Source organism: Nomascus leucogenys, chromosome 10 (genome assembly GCF_006542625.1).
Source record: "Nomascus leucogenys isolate Asia chromosome 10, Asia_NLE_v1, whole genome shotgun sequence".
In the NCBI taxonomy this organism is placed as follows: Eukaryota; Metazoa; Chordata; class Mammalia; order Primates; family Hylobatidae; genus Nomascus; species Nomascus leucogenys.
The window spans coordinates 61,583,638-61,598,164 of record NC_044390.1 but is presented as its reverse complement, the minus strand read 5'-3'; the positions used below and the strand labels follow the sequence as shown (position 1 = coordinate 61,598,164).

General features: G+C 41.2%; 1 protein-coding gene across 3 annotated transcripts in view; it reads right to left on the bottom strand.

Annotated features, from left to right (window-relative positions):
• Positions 1–4,326: 4,326 nt before the first annotated feature.
• The window catches only part of LOC100586328 (zinc finger protein 560), a 34,832-nt gene continuing 24,631 nt past the window's right edge, over positions 4,327–14,527 (bottom strand). The window contains exons 3-10 of one of the 3 annotated variants that reach the window (XM_030820926.1): positions 13,167–13,252; positions 12,106–12,228; positions 11,086–11,166; positions 9,242–9,324; positions 8,342–8,468; positions 7,583–7,663; positions 7,058–7,140; positions 4,327–6,295 (exon numbers count right to left, since the gene is read on the bottom strand). In XM_030820926.1, coding sequence (XP_030676786.1) covers positions 4,535–6,295; positions 7,058–7,140; positions 7,583–7,663; positions 8,342–8,468; positions 9,242–9,244 — 2,055 coding nt within the window. In that variant the 5' untranslated portion in view covers positions 9,245–9,324; positions 11,086–11,166; positions 12,106–12,228; positions 13,167–13,252 and the 3' untranslated portion in view covers positions 4,327–4,534. Of the gene's footprint in view, positions 6,296–7,057; positions 7,141–7,582; positions 7,664–8,341; positions 8,469–9,241; positions 9,325–11,085; positions 11,167–12,101; positions 12,229–13,166; positions 13,253–14,527 lie in introns of those variants that run through there. The other 2 variants (XM_030820925.1, XM_030820927.1) reach the window with 2 other exon arrangements.

Below are 14,527 nucleotides of genomic sequence, written 5' to 3'. Positions count from 1 at the left end.
GTGTTGTCTTTGTGTAGTCTACAGATGCAGATCCCGACTCCTGCAGAAGTAGCTCACTGTGATAAAGCCACCTTTGCTTTTATTGCCCTGGAAAAACAAAAAGGAAGACATGCTGGGAATAGGCCCCAAGCCTGCCCATAAACAGGCCATAAGAAACGTCATAAACAAGATCTCTGCAGCATTGTGACATGCTCGTGATGGTTATGATGCACACACTAGAGGTTGCTGGTTCATCAGAATGAGGGCAAGGAACACCTGGTCCACCCAGGGCAGAAAACCGCTTAAAGTGTTCCTAAACCACAAACAATGGCATGAGCAATCTGTGCCTTAATGACATGTTCCTGCTGCAGATAACAAGCCAGAGCCTGTCCCTTTGTTCTCCTTAAAGAATACTTTCAGTTAATCTATATACTGCAGAAATGATGTTTATCACAGGCTGTCAATAAATAGGTGGGTCGAACTCTGTTCGAGGCTGTCAAGCTCTGAAGGCTGTTAGCCCCCTGATCCCACTTTGCACTCTATCTCTATGTCTGTGTCTTTATTTCTCTAGTGCCACTGGATTGTGGTCTCCATGACTGACCTGGTCTCAGCAAATATTATATGCCAATGTTAATAATATTTTTTAAAAATCTTTACACTATAGGTATATAAAATATTCTAGCAAAAGAAAAGTTAACCCATTATACTCAAATTGCATTTTTCTGGAATTACAAGATGATGTAACATTGGAATGTCAATCAGTTATCTTTCCACATTTTAAAAAATCTTTTATTTACTTACACATTTAAATATTAGGTATCTATCAAGGGCAGGTTCAGTCAGTCCTAGGTACTTGAATTTTCTGAGTAAGGCAAGATCATCAAAGAGGAATCAGGGGAAAGCATTCAATAAATTCTTAAGCCATTCATGGGAAAGATTCCCTAAACAATGAAAAGTAGAAAAAAGCCTTGACCTTTTAAAAATCTACAGCAACCAATACAGTGATTAGTAATGATGGAAACATCTGCCATTAGGATTAGAAATAAAAGTATGCTTGTTTTACTACTTCTAGTTATTATTCTAGTCTTTTCTGCCTAGACAAGACATAAATGACCGAAGGTTACAAGTTAAGTCAGTTACAGATGATATGAAATATGGAAAACTCAAAACAATACATAAAACTAGGATGTTAAAGAATGTTGAACAAGGCTTCTAGTAAAATTCAGTATACAAAGATCAAGTGACTTTATACAGACAATCAGAAATCAGCTTCTAAAAAAAATAAAAAAGGAAATCAGCTCCTGAAGCTAGGCAATTTCTAGGCTATGAGACTAGAGTATCATTTCTTAGTGATACATCACTATTAGTCCAAGCACCAGAATGAAGCCAACCTACAGTATTGTCCTCACCCATGACCCACAAGTGCTCATACTCCAGCAACTGTGAAAAAGTTTCAGGAAGAACCTATAGGTTTTGAGACAATCAGGATGGCATCTAAGGACAGTCTATGAGGTGACAGAAGTCACACAAGGCAATTAAGACTAATCTGCGTCTTTTGTGTCACTGGCAACAGTTAAACGCAACAAAGATGGGTTAAAATAATCACACTCAAACCACAAGAGAACCACTATAAAACCCGTTCCTCTCCATAAGAAAACATGTAACATGAAAATGCATGGACCTCAATTGTTTTTTTTGTTTTGTTTTTGAGACAAGGCCTCTGTCACACAGGTTGGAGTCCAATGGCACGATCTGAGCTCACTGCAGCCATGACCTCCCTGGGGTCAGTGAGACTCCTATCTCAGCCTCCTGAGTAGGTTGGACTACAGGCACGTGCCATCATACCACGCTAATCTTTGTATTTTTTGTAGAGATAGGGTTTTGCCATGTTGCCCAGGCTGGTCTTGAAATCCTGAGCCCAAGTGATCCACCTGACTTGGCCTCCCGAACTGCTGGGATTACAGGCATGAGCTATTACACCCAGCTGATTCAGGATTGGTAAACTTACTGAAGCTTTGGATTACCATTACACTGGCTGGATTAAGAACCACAGAAAGAATCATCAAGAAACAACAGCCTTAATGGCTGTACATAATATAACAGAAATATTTAAATTTGTACCACTCAGACTGGAACCTGGTTATGCAGCTTTTGTGTGTGTGTATTCCAGGGCCACATTCAGGAAGTGCCAGTGATGGTGTCAAGCACAGCAGAATATCATGATCATCCATGTTCACAGGAGTTTTTCTGTTTTCATAGCACATGGACAAAATGAAAACCCAGAAATGGGTCATACTGCCAATCATAGCAGTTAACTGAGTCAGGCATATATGATTGCTTTGCCAAACAGTGGCATCAAAGACAACATTCGTGGTTCCCACCACCTCTCTGCACTGCCTGATAGTACAAGAGTTCCCACCTCTCCAGGTGAAGGGTTATGGGTGTCCCTCCATGGCCATGAAATCACGGTATCTTATGTTACTATCTGTTAGTTCACCCTTTCTCCACTCAGACCCTTCTTCAACCTTGACCATTTACCTGAAAAGATCAGATTTGAAAAGAGGAACAAGAGTATTTTTACATTTTAAAGCCGTATTATAACTTTTACCTTGGCCAGTGTGAGCCACTACAGGTGGACCATGTCTAAGAATATGACAAACCAAAAAGAGAATCTACACTGTTAAAACAGGATTGTCTGAATCCTGAAGGCCCACTTTAGGTCAGTTGTAACCCAGAGGATGTATAGCAACTAGAGTGGTGTTGCTATAGGAGAAAGACATACCATGCCAGGAATGAGCAGCAGGGTATGAGAAACTTCCAAAATAGTTCTATAGAACCACCCAGAAAGCCATGTCTTTGACAGGTTTCAGGGAAGCAATTCTGATATTCCATACATGCCCAGTTTCTCATAAGTGTGAATGCCCCTCATATTCACTAAAGGATGAAGAATATAAAAAATTACTTTCCAACATTTATTACCTTCATGAAGTTTTTCTCCACTGTGAAATTACAGGTAAACACCAAAGTATTTGGCAAGAATAAAACTTCTGAACATATCTTACATCAAACATATCTTACATAAAAAGGGTTTATCTCTATTCCAAGAACCCAAGGAAACAGTGAAAGCTATTTCCTTTTTTTTTTTTTTTTTTTGAGATGGAGTCTCGCTCGGTCGCCAGGCTGGAGTGCAGTGGCGTGATCTTGGCTAACTGTAACCTCTGCCTCCCTGTTTCAAGCGACTCTCCTGCCTCAGCCTCTCGAGCAGCTGGGATTTCAGGGGCGTGCCACCATGCCCAGCTAATTTTTGTATTTTTAGTAGAGAAAGGGTTTCACCATGTTGGCCTGGATGGTCTCGATCTCTTGACCTTGTGATCCACCTGCCTCAGCCTTCCAAAGTGCTGAGATTATAGGCATGAGCCACTGCACCTGGCCAGGTCTCTACGTTTCTAACATTGTACAGCTTCAGGTTGAACTCTTACACAGTGCAATGTCAGCAGATTCCAATGGTTCTCCCACATGCCTTTAACTTTATGGAGCATCTTCAGAGTGTAAGTTCTTTCCTATCTTTGAAGTGAACAGGGACAAATGAGCACTTTGACACAGTGCTTACATTGATGTTTTCTCACCAGTGTGAATTACAATGTGACAATTAAGGCATATGGACTTCCAAAAGGATTTTCTTCATTCCTTACATAAAATGGGTTTCTTTGGCCAGGCGCAGTGGCTCACACCTGTAATTGTACCACTTTGGGAGGCCAAGGCAGGCAGATTACCTGAGGTCAGGAGTTCAAGACCAGCTTGGCCAACATGTTGAAACCCCATCTCTACTAAAAATACAAAAAATCAGCCAGGTGCAGTGGTGCATGCCTATAATCCCAGCTACTGGGGAGGCTGAGGCAGGAGAATCGCTTGAACTCAGGAGGCGGAGGTTGCAGTGAGCCGAGATCACGCCACTGCACTCCAGACTGGGCTACAGAGAGAGACTTCATCTCAAAAAAAAAAAAAAAAAAAAAGTTTCTCTCCATGGTGTTTACATGTTCAGTAAGATGAAAGAACACCAGGTGCAGTGGCTCACGCCTGTAATCCCAGCATTTTGGGAGGCGGAAGCACATGATCACTTGAGGTCAGGAGTTCAAGACCAGCTTGGCCAACATGGTGAAATTCTGTCTCTACCAAAAATATAAAAAATTAGCCAGGTGTGGTGGTGCATGCCTGTAATCCCAGCTACTCAGGAGGCTAAAGCAGGAGAATTGCTTGAACTTGGGAGGCAGAGGTTGCAGTGAGCCAAGATCATGCCACTGCACTCCAGCCTAGGCGACAGAGGGAGACTCATTCAAAAAAAAAAAGAGAACTAGTGTTTTCCCACATCCCTTACATTTACAGGGTTTCTCTACAGTGTGAGTTTGTACATGTCTAGAAAGATTCAAGTGTTCAGGCTTTCTCACATTCCTTACATTGATAGTGTTACTGTCTCCTGTGAATTTTTACATGCTCAGTTAGGCTTGAGGAAACAGCAAAGGTTTTTCCACATTCTTCACATCCACAGGGCTTCTCTCTAGTGTGTTTTCAAATGTGCAATACGAGCTGAGAAAGAAGCAAAGGCCTTCCCACACTGGTCACATTCAAAGGGTTTCTCTCCCATATGAGTTCTTAAATGTTGAATACGTCCTGAGGATGTACGGAAGGCCTTCCCACACTCCTTACATTTATAGGGCTTCTCTCCAGTGTGAATTCGCACATGATTGGTAAGATCTGAATGACAAGTGAAGGCTTTCCCACAGTCCTTACATTTATAGGGTTTTATTTCAGTGAGAGTTTTTAAGCGATCATGAAAGCACAAGGAATTTCGAAAGGAATTTCCACATGCATTACATTCAGAGGTCTTCTCTGCAGCATGAGTTTTTAAGTGTTGAGTTAGTACACAAGACCTACTGTAAGCTTTTTCACATGCATTACATTTATAGGGTTTATATCCAGTGTGAGTTCTTAAATGATCAACTAGACTGGAGGAGACAACAAAGGCTTTCCCACACTCCTTATATTCATAGGGCTTGTCTCCAGTGTGTCTTCGTAAATGTTTAGTAAGATCTGAGCGTTCCGTGAAGGCTTTTCCACATTTCTTACATTCAAATGGCTTCTCTCCAGTGTGTCTTCGTAAATGTTTAGTAAGGTATGAGCGCTCAGTGAAGGCTTTCCCACATTTCATACATTCATAGGGTTTCTCTCCAGCATGTGTTCGTAAATGTCTGGTAAGATATGAGCACTTAGTGAAAGTTTTACCACATTTCTTACATTGATAGAGTCTCTCTTCTGTGTGAGTTCGCAAGTGAATACGAAGACAGGCAGAAGAGGTAAATGGTTTCCCACATTTGTAACACTTAAAGGGCTTCTCTCCAGTGTGAGTTCTCAAATGAGCAAAAAGAGATGAGAAAGAAACAAAGACTTCCCCACACTGGTCACAATCAAAGCATTTCTGTCCTGTGTTACTTCTTCTATCTTCGATAACACCTGAGGATGTACCAAAGGCCTTCCCATATTCCTTATGCTCATATGGCTTTTCTCCATTATGAATTCTCAAATGTCCAAAAAGAGATGGGTAAGAAATAAAGGCTTTCCCACAGTGGTCACATTTAAAGGTTTTCTCTCTGGCGTGACATCTTATATGTTCAATAAGGCCTGCAGATGTACCAAATGCTTTACCACATTCCTTACACCCATAAGGCTTCTCTCCAGTGTGAGTTCGTACATGTTCAAGAAAACCTGATGGCACAGTGAAGGTTTTGCCACAGTGCTTACATTTATAAGGTTTTATCCCAATGTGGGTTTGCATGTGATTATTAAGGTGGGTAGGGTATCTAAAATCTTTTCCACATTCCTTACGTTCATAGGGTTTTTTAATAATGTGTGTTTCAACATTTACAGCATGGCTTGTGGAGTGAGTAAATGCTTCCCCACATTGCTTCCATTCATAGAGTTTTTCTCTGCTCTGAGTTTTCCCGTGTGCTTCAAGGTGTGACTGATGAACGAAGGCTTTCCCATAGTCAATGCATTCAAAGGATTTATCCTGTGTACACTTTCTCTGGACCTGAACATTTAAAATCAGGCTGAAAGATCTTCCATGCTTACTGAACACAGAAACTTTCCTTATGGTAGAGGTTTTATTGTATAGAGAAAGGAGGTCTTTTGCATACTGAATACATTCAGACGTGTTGTCTCTATTTTGAGTACTCCTATTGGTCTTAGGGCATGAATGTTTACAGAAGACATCTTCACATTGCTTACAGTCATAGAGTTCCTCTCCATTTTGGTTTCTTGCCTGTTAACACAGGAATGAACAATAAAGGAAGCATTTTAGCAGACTTATTAATAGATACCACTCATCTAAGAAACATGATTATTATTATTTTTGCCACTTTTATAACATGCATATATTTTCTACCTTTTGGATTTCCTTCAACTTGAATAATGGAACCCTACTGTAAGAATCCTATGCCATCTGCTCTAATCTTGGAAAGATTCCTATAGCTTTTCATGAAGTTATTTTAAAAACTCAAATGTCTAGTTATACACATCAGAATGAACATTCATGGGAAGTCTTAAGTACCAAGCTTCACACTCGGTATGGGATCTCTCTCCAGATATTTCTCCCCTTGGGTGAATTGGGTGAATGCCACTTCTCTCAAATATCTATCATTTCTGCTGCTTTCTTTCTTTTTTTTGAGATGGGGTTATGCTCTGTTGACCAGGCTGGAGTGTGCAGTAGCACGATCTCAGCTCACTGCAACCTCCACCTCCTGGGTTCAAACGATTCTTCTGCCTCAGCCTCATGAGTAGCTGGGACTACAGGCACACGCCACTATGCCTAGCTAATTTTTGTATTTTCAATAGAGACAGGGTTTCACCATATTGGCCAAGCTGGTCTCGAACTCCTGACCTTGTGATCCACCTGCCTCGGCCTCCCAAAGTGCTGGGATTAGAGGCATGAGCCACTGTGCCTGGCCATTTCTGTTGATTTCTACAATGCAATATCAATCTTCTCTGAATGTGAAAAATAAGAAAGTTCTTTTGTTAATCTTACCAACTGTATCCCATTTGATGTTTTTAAACAAAAATTATCTTGCCAAAGGGCTGGCCCATTGGTTTTCAGGCACATTTTCCATTCTGAAATAAAAGAAAAATATATATGAGAGTTTACACATGAAATGGTAGGTTAAATAAAAAGCAGATAGATTTGAGCAATTAATATAGGTCTAAAATTTGGCAATCATATGGGGTCAAGTTTTAATAATTTTTAGAACAACTTATTCTATGAAAATTAAACACAATAGTGAACAGAAACAGTACTATCAGGGAAGGAAAAGTAGGAAAAATTGGAACAAAAGCATACAATAAAACTATAAACATAAAGAAGGTCATTTGTTAGGTAACAGGGAAGTCTGGATAGATGCAAAGCAATGGAGGATGAAAAGTTAAGATATCCCAAAACATCCAAGTCCAGTGGACTCAGCCTTCTGATTCAAAGGGCATCTTATAAAACTTCATTATGCTTCCAAACATACTGAGAACTTCTCATGGACCAGGGTTGTTCTTCACAAACACTCACCTTGGAGAACTCTTGGCAATGTGCTCAACTCTTCCTCTTCCTCCAGCCAAGAGATCAGACTGGGTTTGAAGAGCTGGTAACCTGTACACAGGGAGATACACCAATGGAAGAGGCTCATGCAAGAAATGGCAAACTTTTCCATGAAACAGGGACTATGTTTCTAATTAAAGCAGTGAAAAGCACTTAAATTGCATATATCCCATCTTTCTGTTCTCTGAAGACACTGGTTATCTCTGACCTCTGAAATTCACATTCAAGTTTAATCCATTTCCTGTTCGCCCCAAGAAATAAGCACTAGCAGTGAGCTGCACTTTTTCTTTCTAAATGGCAAATGTTAAATACAAATTCTAAAAACCACTAAAACCTTTATTAAAATAGAAACTAATGGAAGCTCAAAGACAGATCTTGATTCTCCTGGGAAAACTCCCATTCCAGTAGTTCTGAACTTTAGAGTGAATTACTCATCTGAATACAGGGACCCAACAGCAGACTTTTTGATTTAGTACATCGAGTCTGAGAATGTACACATATCTAAGAGAGTGATGGTGATGCTACTGATGCAAACTACCATACAAGATTAAAACCCATTAGTACAGGAACTGTCTCTGTTATTTCCTATTTTACTTATTAAAAAAATTTTTTTTCAATATGTATATATCCCACTGTATTCAGATTTGACATCACTAATCCTAGAATACAGTAAGTACATAATTTGTATCTTGTTCCAGAATAGGCTACAAGGGATGATGCCAGACTTACCTACTGAGGACAGGTTCTTGTAGTTCTCCAGCATCACATCACTGTACAGGTTTCTCTGAGTTGGGTCCAGTAAAGTCCACTCTTCCTGGGTGAACTCCACAGCCACACTGTCAAAGGTTACCAGGTCCTAAACCATCAGACACATGCTGATTTGAGCCAAGTAACATCTCCACCAATGTTGGCTGAAGAATGAGGAAGGGGGACCCAATCCCTGTAAAGGGTACTGAATGCTCCCACTATCTACACCCCAAGGTTCAATGGCCCTAGGAACTCTTCTATCCACATTCACTGTCAATTTCCTCCAATAACATGGCTGTAACAGAACCTCTTACACGTAAACTTATCAACCACAACTAGAGCGGGAGCTCATCTCATTTGATTCCTCTCTATTGCAATACACTCCTGAGCACATGACAAATACTTGATAAATGAGGATATGGATAAATTCCTTAAGAAAAGAACACTTTCATACCCCTTACCATCTGTCCTGGCACCCAGAAAAATAAATGTGCAGCTGGCACCAGGAAAATGAACACTAATTCGTAACTACAAAAGTACTGAGATAATTTCCAGGGTAATTCCTCACCAATATGAGAGGTATGACTTTCTGGGGAAAATTCAACTAGGGTCTATATTTGCTTTAAGGAAGAATACAGACAGGAGTACCTACAAGAAAATGAGTCTTTGTTGATATCATTACTCCAATTTTAGAAGGATACAACTTTCACACTAAGTTTGGATCTCCCCAAATTCATCATTATCAGAGCATCTCTCCAGAGACATTGCTCCCTCTTGAGTGAATGCTATTTCTCTCAATTATCTTTTGTGCTTATTTTCTATATTGGAAGTCCCAACATTCTCTGAGTGTGAAAAATAAGAAATACCCTTTCTTAACATTACCATTTGTATCCCATTAGAAGTTTGTATTTTCCAAAAATCCTGCTGCAGTGCTGAAACACTGGTTTGATGTTTTATTGCCCAGTCTGAAACAAAAACATAAACTGAGGTTTTTTTTAAAAAAAAAAAAAAAAAGGTAAAATGAAAGAGTTAAAAATTATAGGCCTCATTCATATTTGTTTTTAAAATAAACATAAGAAAAAAGAAAGCTAAATTTGAACATTTAGACTATGTCAAAAAATTGGCAATGATGAGAATAAAGGGTCAAAATTTTAGCTAATTTGCTACAAATTGACTCATTTAAATGTAAAACTAATGTTAAACAGAAAGAATGTTATTAGAAAAGTAGGAAAGATCTGGGCCAAAGCCATATTTCAAAGCAAAGAACTTGAAAAACAAAATATATAGTTTCATAAGATCATAGAAAGTTGGAGTAGATGGAAATTTAAAGAGTATCAGAAATTGAATATTTTCTAACTTCTGAGATAAATGGCCTTAACCTTGTGAGAGAAGGTGCATCTTAAAAAGTTCCCTCAGAGGGCCGGGCGCGGTGGCTCACGCCTGTAATCCCAGCACTTTGGGAGGCCGAGGCGGGCAGATCATGAGGTGAGGAGATCAAGACCATCCTGGCTAACACGGTGAAACCCCATCTCTACTAAAAATACAAAAAATAGCTGGGCATGTTGGCGGGCACCTGTAGTCCCAGCTACTCGGGAGGCTGAGGCAGGAGAATGGCGTGAACCCGGGAGGCAGAGGCTGCAGTGAGCCAAGATCGCGCCACTGCACTCCAGCCTGGCGGACAGAGCGAGACTCCGTCTCAAAAAAAAAAAAAAGTTCCCTCATTATGTTTCTGATGGTTTGGATGTTAGCTCCCTCCAAATCTCATGTGGAAATGTAACATCAAATACTGGAGGTGGGGCCTGGTGGGAGATGTTTGGCTCATGGGGGTGGGTCCTTCATGAATGGCTTAATGACATACTCGGAGTAATATGTGAGTTCTTGTTCTAAGTTCATATGAGACCTGGTAGTTTAAAACAGGAGTCTCCAACTCCGGAGCCATGGACCAGAACCAGGCCACAGCACAGGAGGTGAGTGGCAGGAGAGCAAGTGAAGCTTCATTTGTATTTATAGCTGCTCTCCATCCTAAATGCCTCCTGAGCTCCGCCTCTTGTCAGATCAGCAGCAGCACTTGAGTCTCATAGAAGAGCAAAATCTATCATGAACTGTGCATGTGAGGGATTTAGCTTGCGTGCTCCTTTTGAGAATCTAATGCCTGATGATCTGTCACTGTCTCCCATCACCCCCAGTTCCCCAAATGGGACCATCTGGTTACAGGAAAACAACCTCAGGGTTCCCATTGATTCTACATTATGGTGAGTTGTATAATTATTTCATTATATATTACAATGTAATAATAGTAGAAATAAAGTGCACAATAAATGTAATGCACCTGAATCATCCTGAAACCATCTCCCTGCCACTTGGTCTGTGGAAAAATTGTCTTCCATGAAACTGGTCCCTGATGCCAAAAAGGCTGGGGACCGCTGGTTTAAAAAACTGTGACACCACCCCCAACTTCTCTTTTACTCCCTTTCTCATCATGTAATTTGTCTGCTCCTCCTTTGCCTTCTGCCATGATTGTAAGGTTTCTGAGGCTCTCACCTAAAGCAGATGTCAGAACCATGCTTTCTGTACAGCCTGCAGAATCGTGAGCCTAAATAAACCTATTTTCTTTATAAATTACCCAGTCTCAGGTATTTCTTTCTTGCAACACAAGAACAGACTAACACAGCTTCCAAACATACTGAACTTCTCACTGACCAAGGTTGTTCTTCATAAATACTCACCTTGGAGAACTCCTTGCTGAAAGGTCCTCAACTCTTCTTCTTCCAACCAAGAGATGACACTGGGTTTAAGGAGCTGAAATCCTTTACATGAAGAAATGATACATTAATGGAAGAGGCTCAGGCCAGGCACAGTGGCTCATGCCTGTAATCCCAGCACTTTGGGAAGCTGAAGTGAGTGGATTACCTGAGGTCAGGAGTTCGAGATCAGCCTAAGATGGTGAAACCCCCATCTCTACTAAAAATACAAAAACTAGCTGGGTGTGATGGCATGTGCCTATAATCCCAGCTACTTGGGAGGCTGAGGCAGGAGAATTGCTTGAACCCGGGAGGCAGAGGTTGCAGTGAGCCGAGATCATGCCACTGCACTCCATCCTGGGCAACAAGAGCAAAATTCCACCTCAAAAAAAAAAAATTAATGGAAGAGGCTCATGCAAGAGATGATAAACCTTACATTATAGAACTGTGGTTCTTAGAGAAAGCAGTGAAATTATTTCAAATGGACTAAAACTGAAAATATCTCTTCTTTCTGTGCACCCAAAAATTGGCTATCTCTAACCTCTGCAATGCAAATTAATGCTTATGTACACATTTACAAAGCAATAACCGTTTAGTCACAGAAATAAGGTATGTTGTCAAACTCCTGAATAAAGAAAAAAAAGAAATAAAGTGAAACAAAGAGACCCTTGTATACTTGGAGAATAAAACTACACCAGTGATTCTTATAGTGCATCAAATTGATGTGGAAGGATAGTTAACACACAGATAACAATCCAAGTAGAGAGTTTCTGATTCAGTAGGTCAAAGGCAGAGACTAAGACTGTACATTTCTAAGGGAGTAACAGTGATGCTGTCGAAACTGGACCACACTTTGAAAACAACCACAGTAATTAAGACCTATTATGGCAGGGACAATGTCTCTGGTGAATTCAGTGTTGAACAAACCAATTCTGGAACATAGCAAGTACACAATGTATATCTCTTCCCTAAGAGGCTGCATAAAATCATGGCAGTCTTACCTACTTTGGCCACGTTCTCATAATTCTCCAGCATCACATCTCTGTATAAGTTTCTCTGAACTGGGTCCAGTAAAGTCCACTCCTCCTGGGTGAAGTCCACAGCCGTATCCTCAAAGGTCACCGAGTCCTAAACCATCACATACATGCTGACTTGAGCCAAGTAACAGATCAACCAATGTTCACTGAAGAATCAGTTAACAGAACCCAATGCCTATAAAGAGTTGTGAGTCTCTCACTATCTACCCAAAGCTTAATAATCCCAGGTAAATCTCAGGTATTCCTCTCTCTATCCTTGCTCATTCACTACTTACCAATTCCAGTTGTATGGCTTTAATGGCACATCTCAAACATGAACTTCTCATCACAAGCAGACTGTTGAGTGCTTTCTCAACTTATTTCCCTCTACTAAAAGATATCCCAGAGTACCCTGCATCATATACTTGATAAACAGTGATGAATGATTAGCCTTTTTTTTTTTTTTTTGGGAAGCAGGGTCTTGCTCTGTCATGTAGGCTGGAGTGCAGCGGTGTAATCATAGCTCACTGCAGCCTTGACTTACTGGGCTCAAGTGTTTGTCCTGCCTCAGACTCCCAAGTAGCTAGGACTACAGCCATGCACCACCATGCCTGGCTTTTTTTTTTTTTTGTAGAGACAATGTCTCACTATGTTGCCCAGGCTGGTCTCAAATTCCTAAGATCAAGCGATAATGCCACTTCTCAGCCTCCCAAAGTGCTGAGATTACAAGTGTGAGCCACTGCACCTGGCCAGGATTAGCCTTTGGGTAAAGGATGCTTTCATCTTCCTTTCCATCTGCCAGACTACTCAGCAAATAAGAAACATATACCTGGCACCAATAAGGGACAAAATTAATTAACAATTACTGAAATGCTTTTCAAGGATTACCAGTATGAGAACCTCCACTCCCTGGGGAAATTCAACAAGTGACTCAGTGCTTGAGTCTTTATTTACTTAAAGAAGCTCTGGAGACACATCTGCCTAGAAGGAAACGTGTTTACCTGGTGATGCAAGTATGTCATTTTGTGGAAGTATACATTTTCTGCATACCTGATAACAATTTGTCAGGGAGTAAGCCATCTTCCTTTCTGCCTCTGTCTTTTCTTCATGAAGGCAGATTGGGTTCCTAGAAAGACCTGGAAAAGAAAGAAGGCATAAGAACCCAGACATAATCACAGTTCCAACATTCGCATGTGTGGAAGTTATTCCATCCTGGTCCGAAATTCTCTTATAATTCATATAAACTCACACAAATATACATTACATCCATAAAATGCCACTGCAATTCTGTCTAACCTAGGGCAAGAAAAAGGAATTGTGAGCCAAGCTGTCGTAAGTAAAAGTATAATATCCTCATTGCACAGATAAAGAAACTTTTTTTTTTTTTTTGGGAGATGGAGTTTTGCTCTGTTGCCCAGGCTGGAGTGCAGTGGCATGATCTCAGCTCACTGCAAGCTCTGCCTCCTGGGTTCATGCCATTCTCCTGCCTCAGCCTCCCAAGTGGCTGGGACTACAGGTGCCCACCACCACGCCCGGCTAATTTTTTGTAGTTTTAGTAGAGATGGGGTTTCACCGTGTTACCCAGGATGGTCTCAATCTCCTGACCTCGTGATCCGCCCAACTTGGCCTCCCAAAGTGCTGGGATTACAGGTATGAGCCACCGCACCCAGCCAGGTAAAGAAACTTAAGACCTGAGGAATGTAAGTCTTTTTGTGCCCATGGTAATATAACTCACAAATGAGATTATGCAGCACCTCTTCTCAAAGTACACACATAAGGGGGCTAACTTACACAACAGCCCTCTCTGGCCCACTTCAACACCTCAGAAAGGAACTACTAACGTGAATACTAAGGCCTAGAGCCCTGGATTATATATTCTGCATGGGGTACTGATATGGTGTGGCTCTGTGTCCCCACCCAAATCTCATCTTGAATTGTGATAATCCCCACATGTCAAGGGCAGAACCAGGTGGAGGTAATTGGATCATGGGGGCAGCTTCCCCCATGCTGTTTTCGTGATAATGAGTGAGTCTCATAAGATCTGATGGTGGGTTTTTTGTTTTTGTTTTTGTTTTTGAAACGGAGTCTTGCTCTGTCACCCAGGCTGGAGTGCAATGGCGCAATCTTGGCTCACTGCAACCTCTGCCTCCTGGGTTCAAGCAATTCTCTTGCCTCAGCCTCCTGAGTAGCTGGGATTACAGGCACGTGCCACCAGACCTGGCTAACTTTTGTATTTTTAGTAGAGACGGGGTTTCACCATGTTGGTCAGGCTGGTCTCAAACTCCTGACCTTGTGATCCACTTGCCTCAGCCTCCCAAAGTGCTGGGATTACAGATGTGAGCCACCGCGCCCGGCCGATCTGATGGTTTTATAAGTATGTGGCATTTCCCCAGCTTGCACCCGTTATCTCT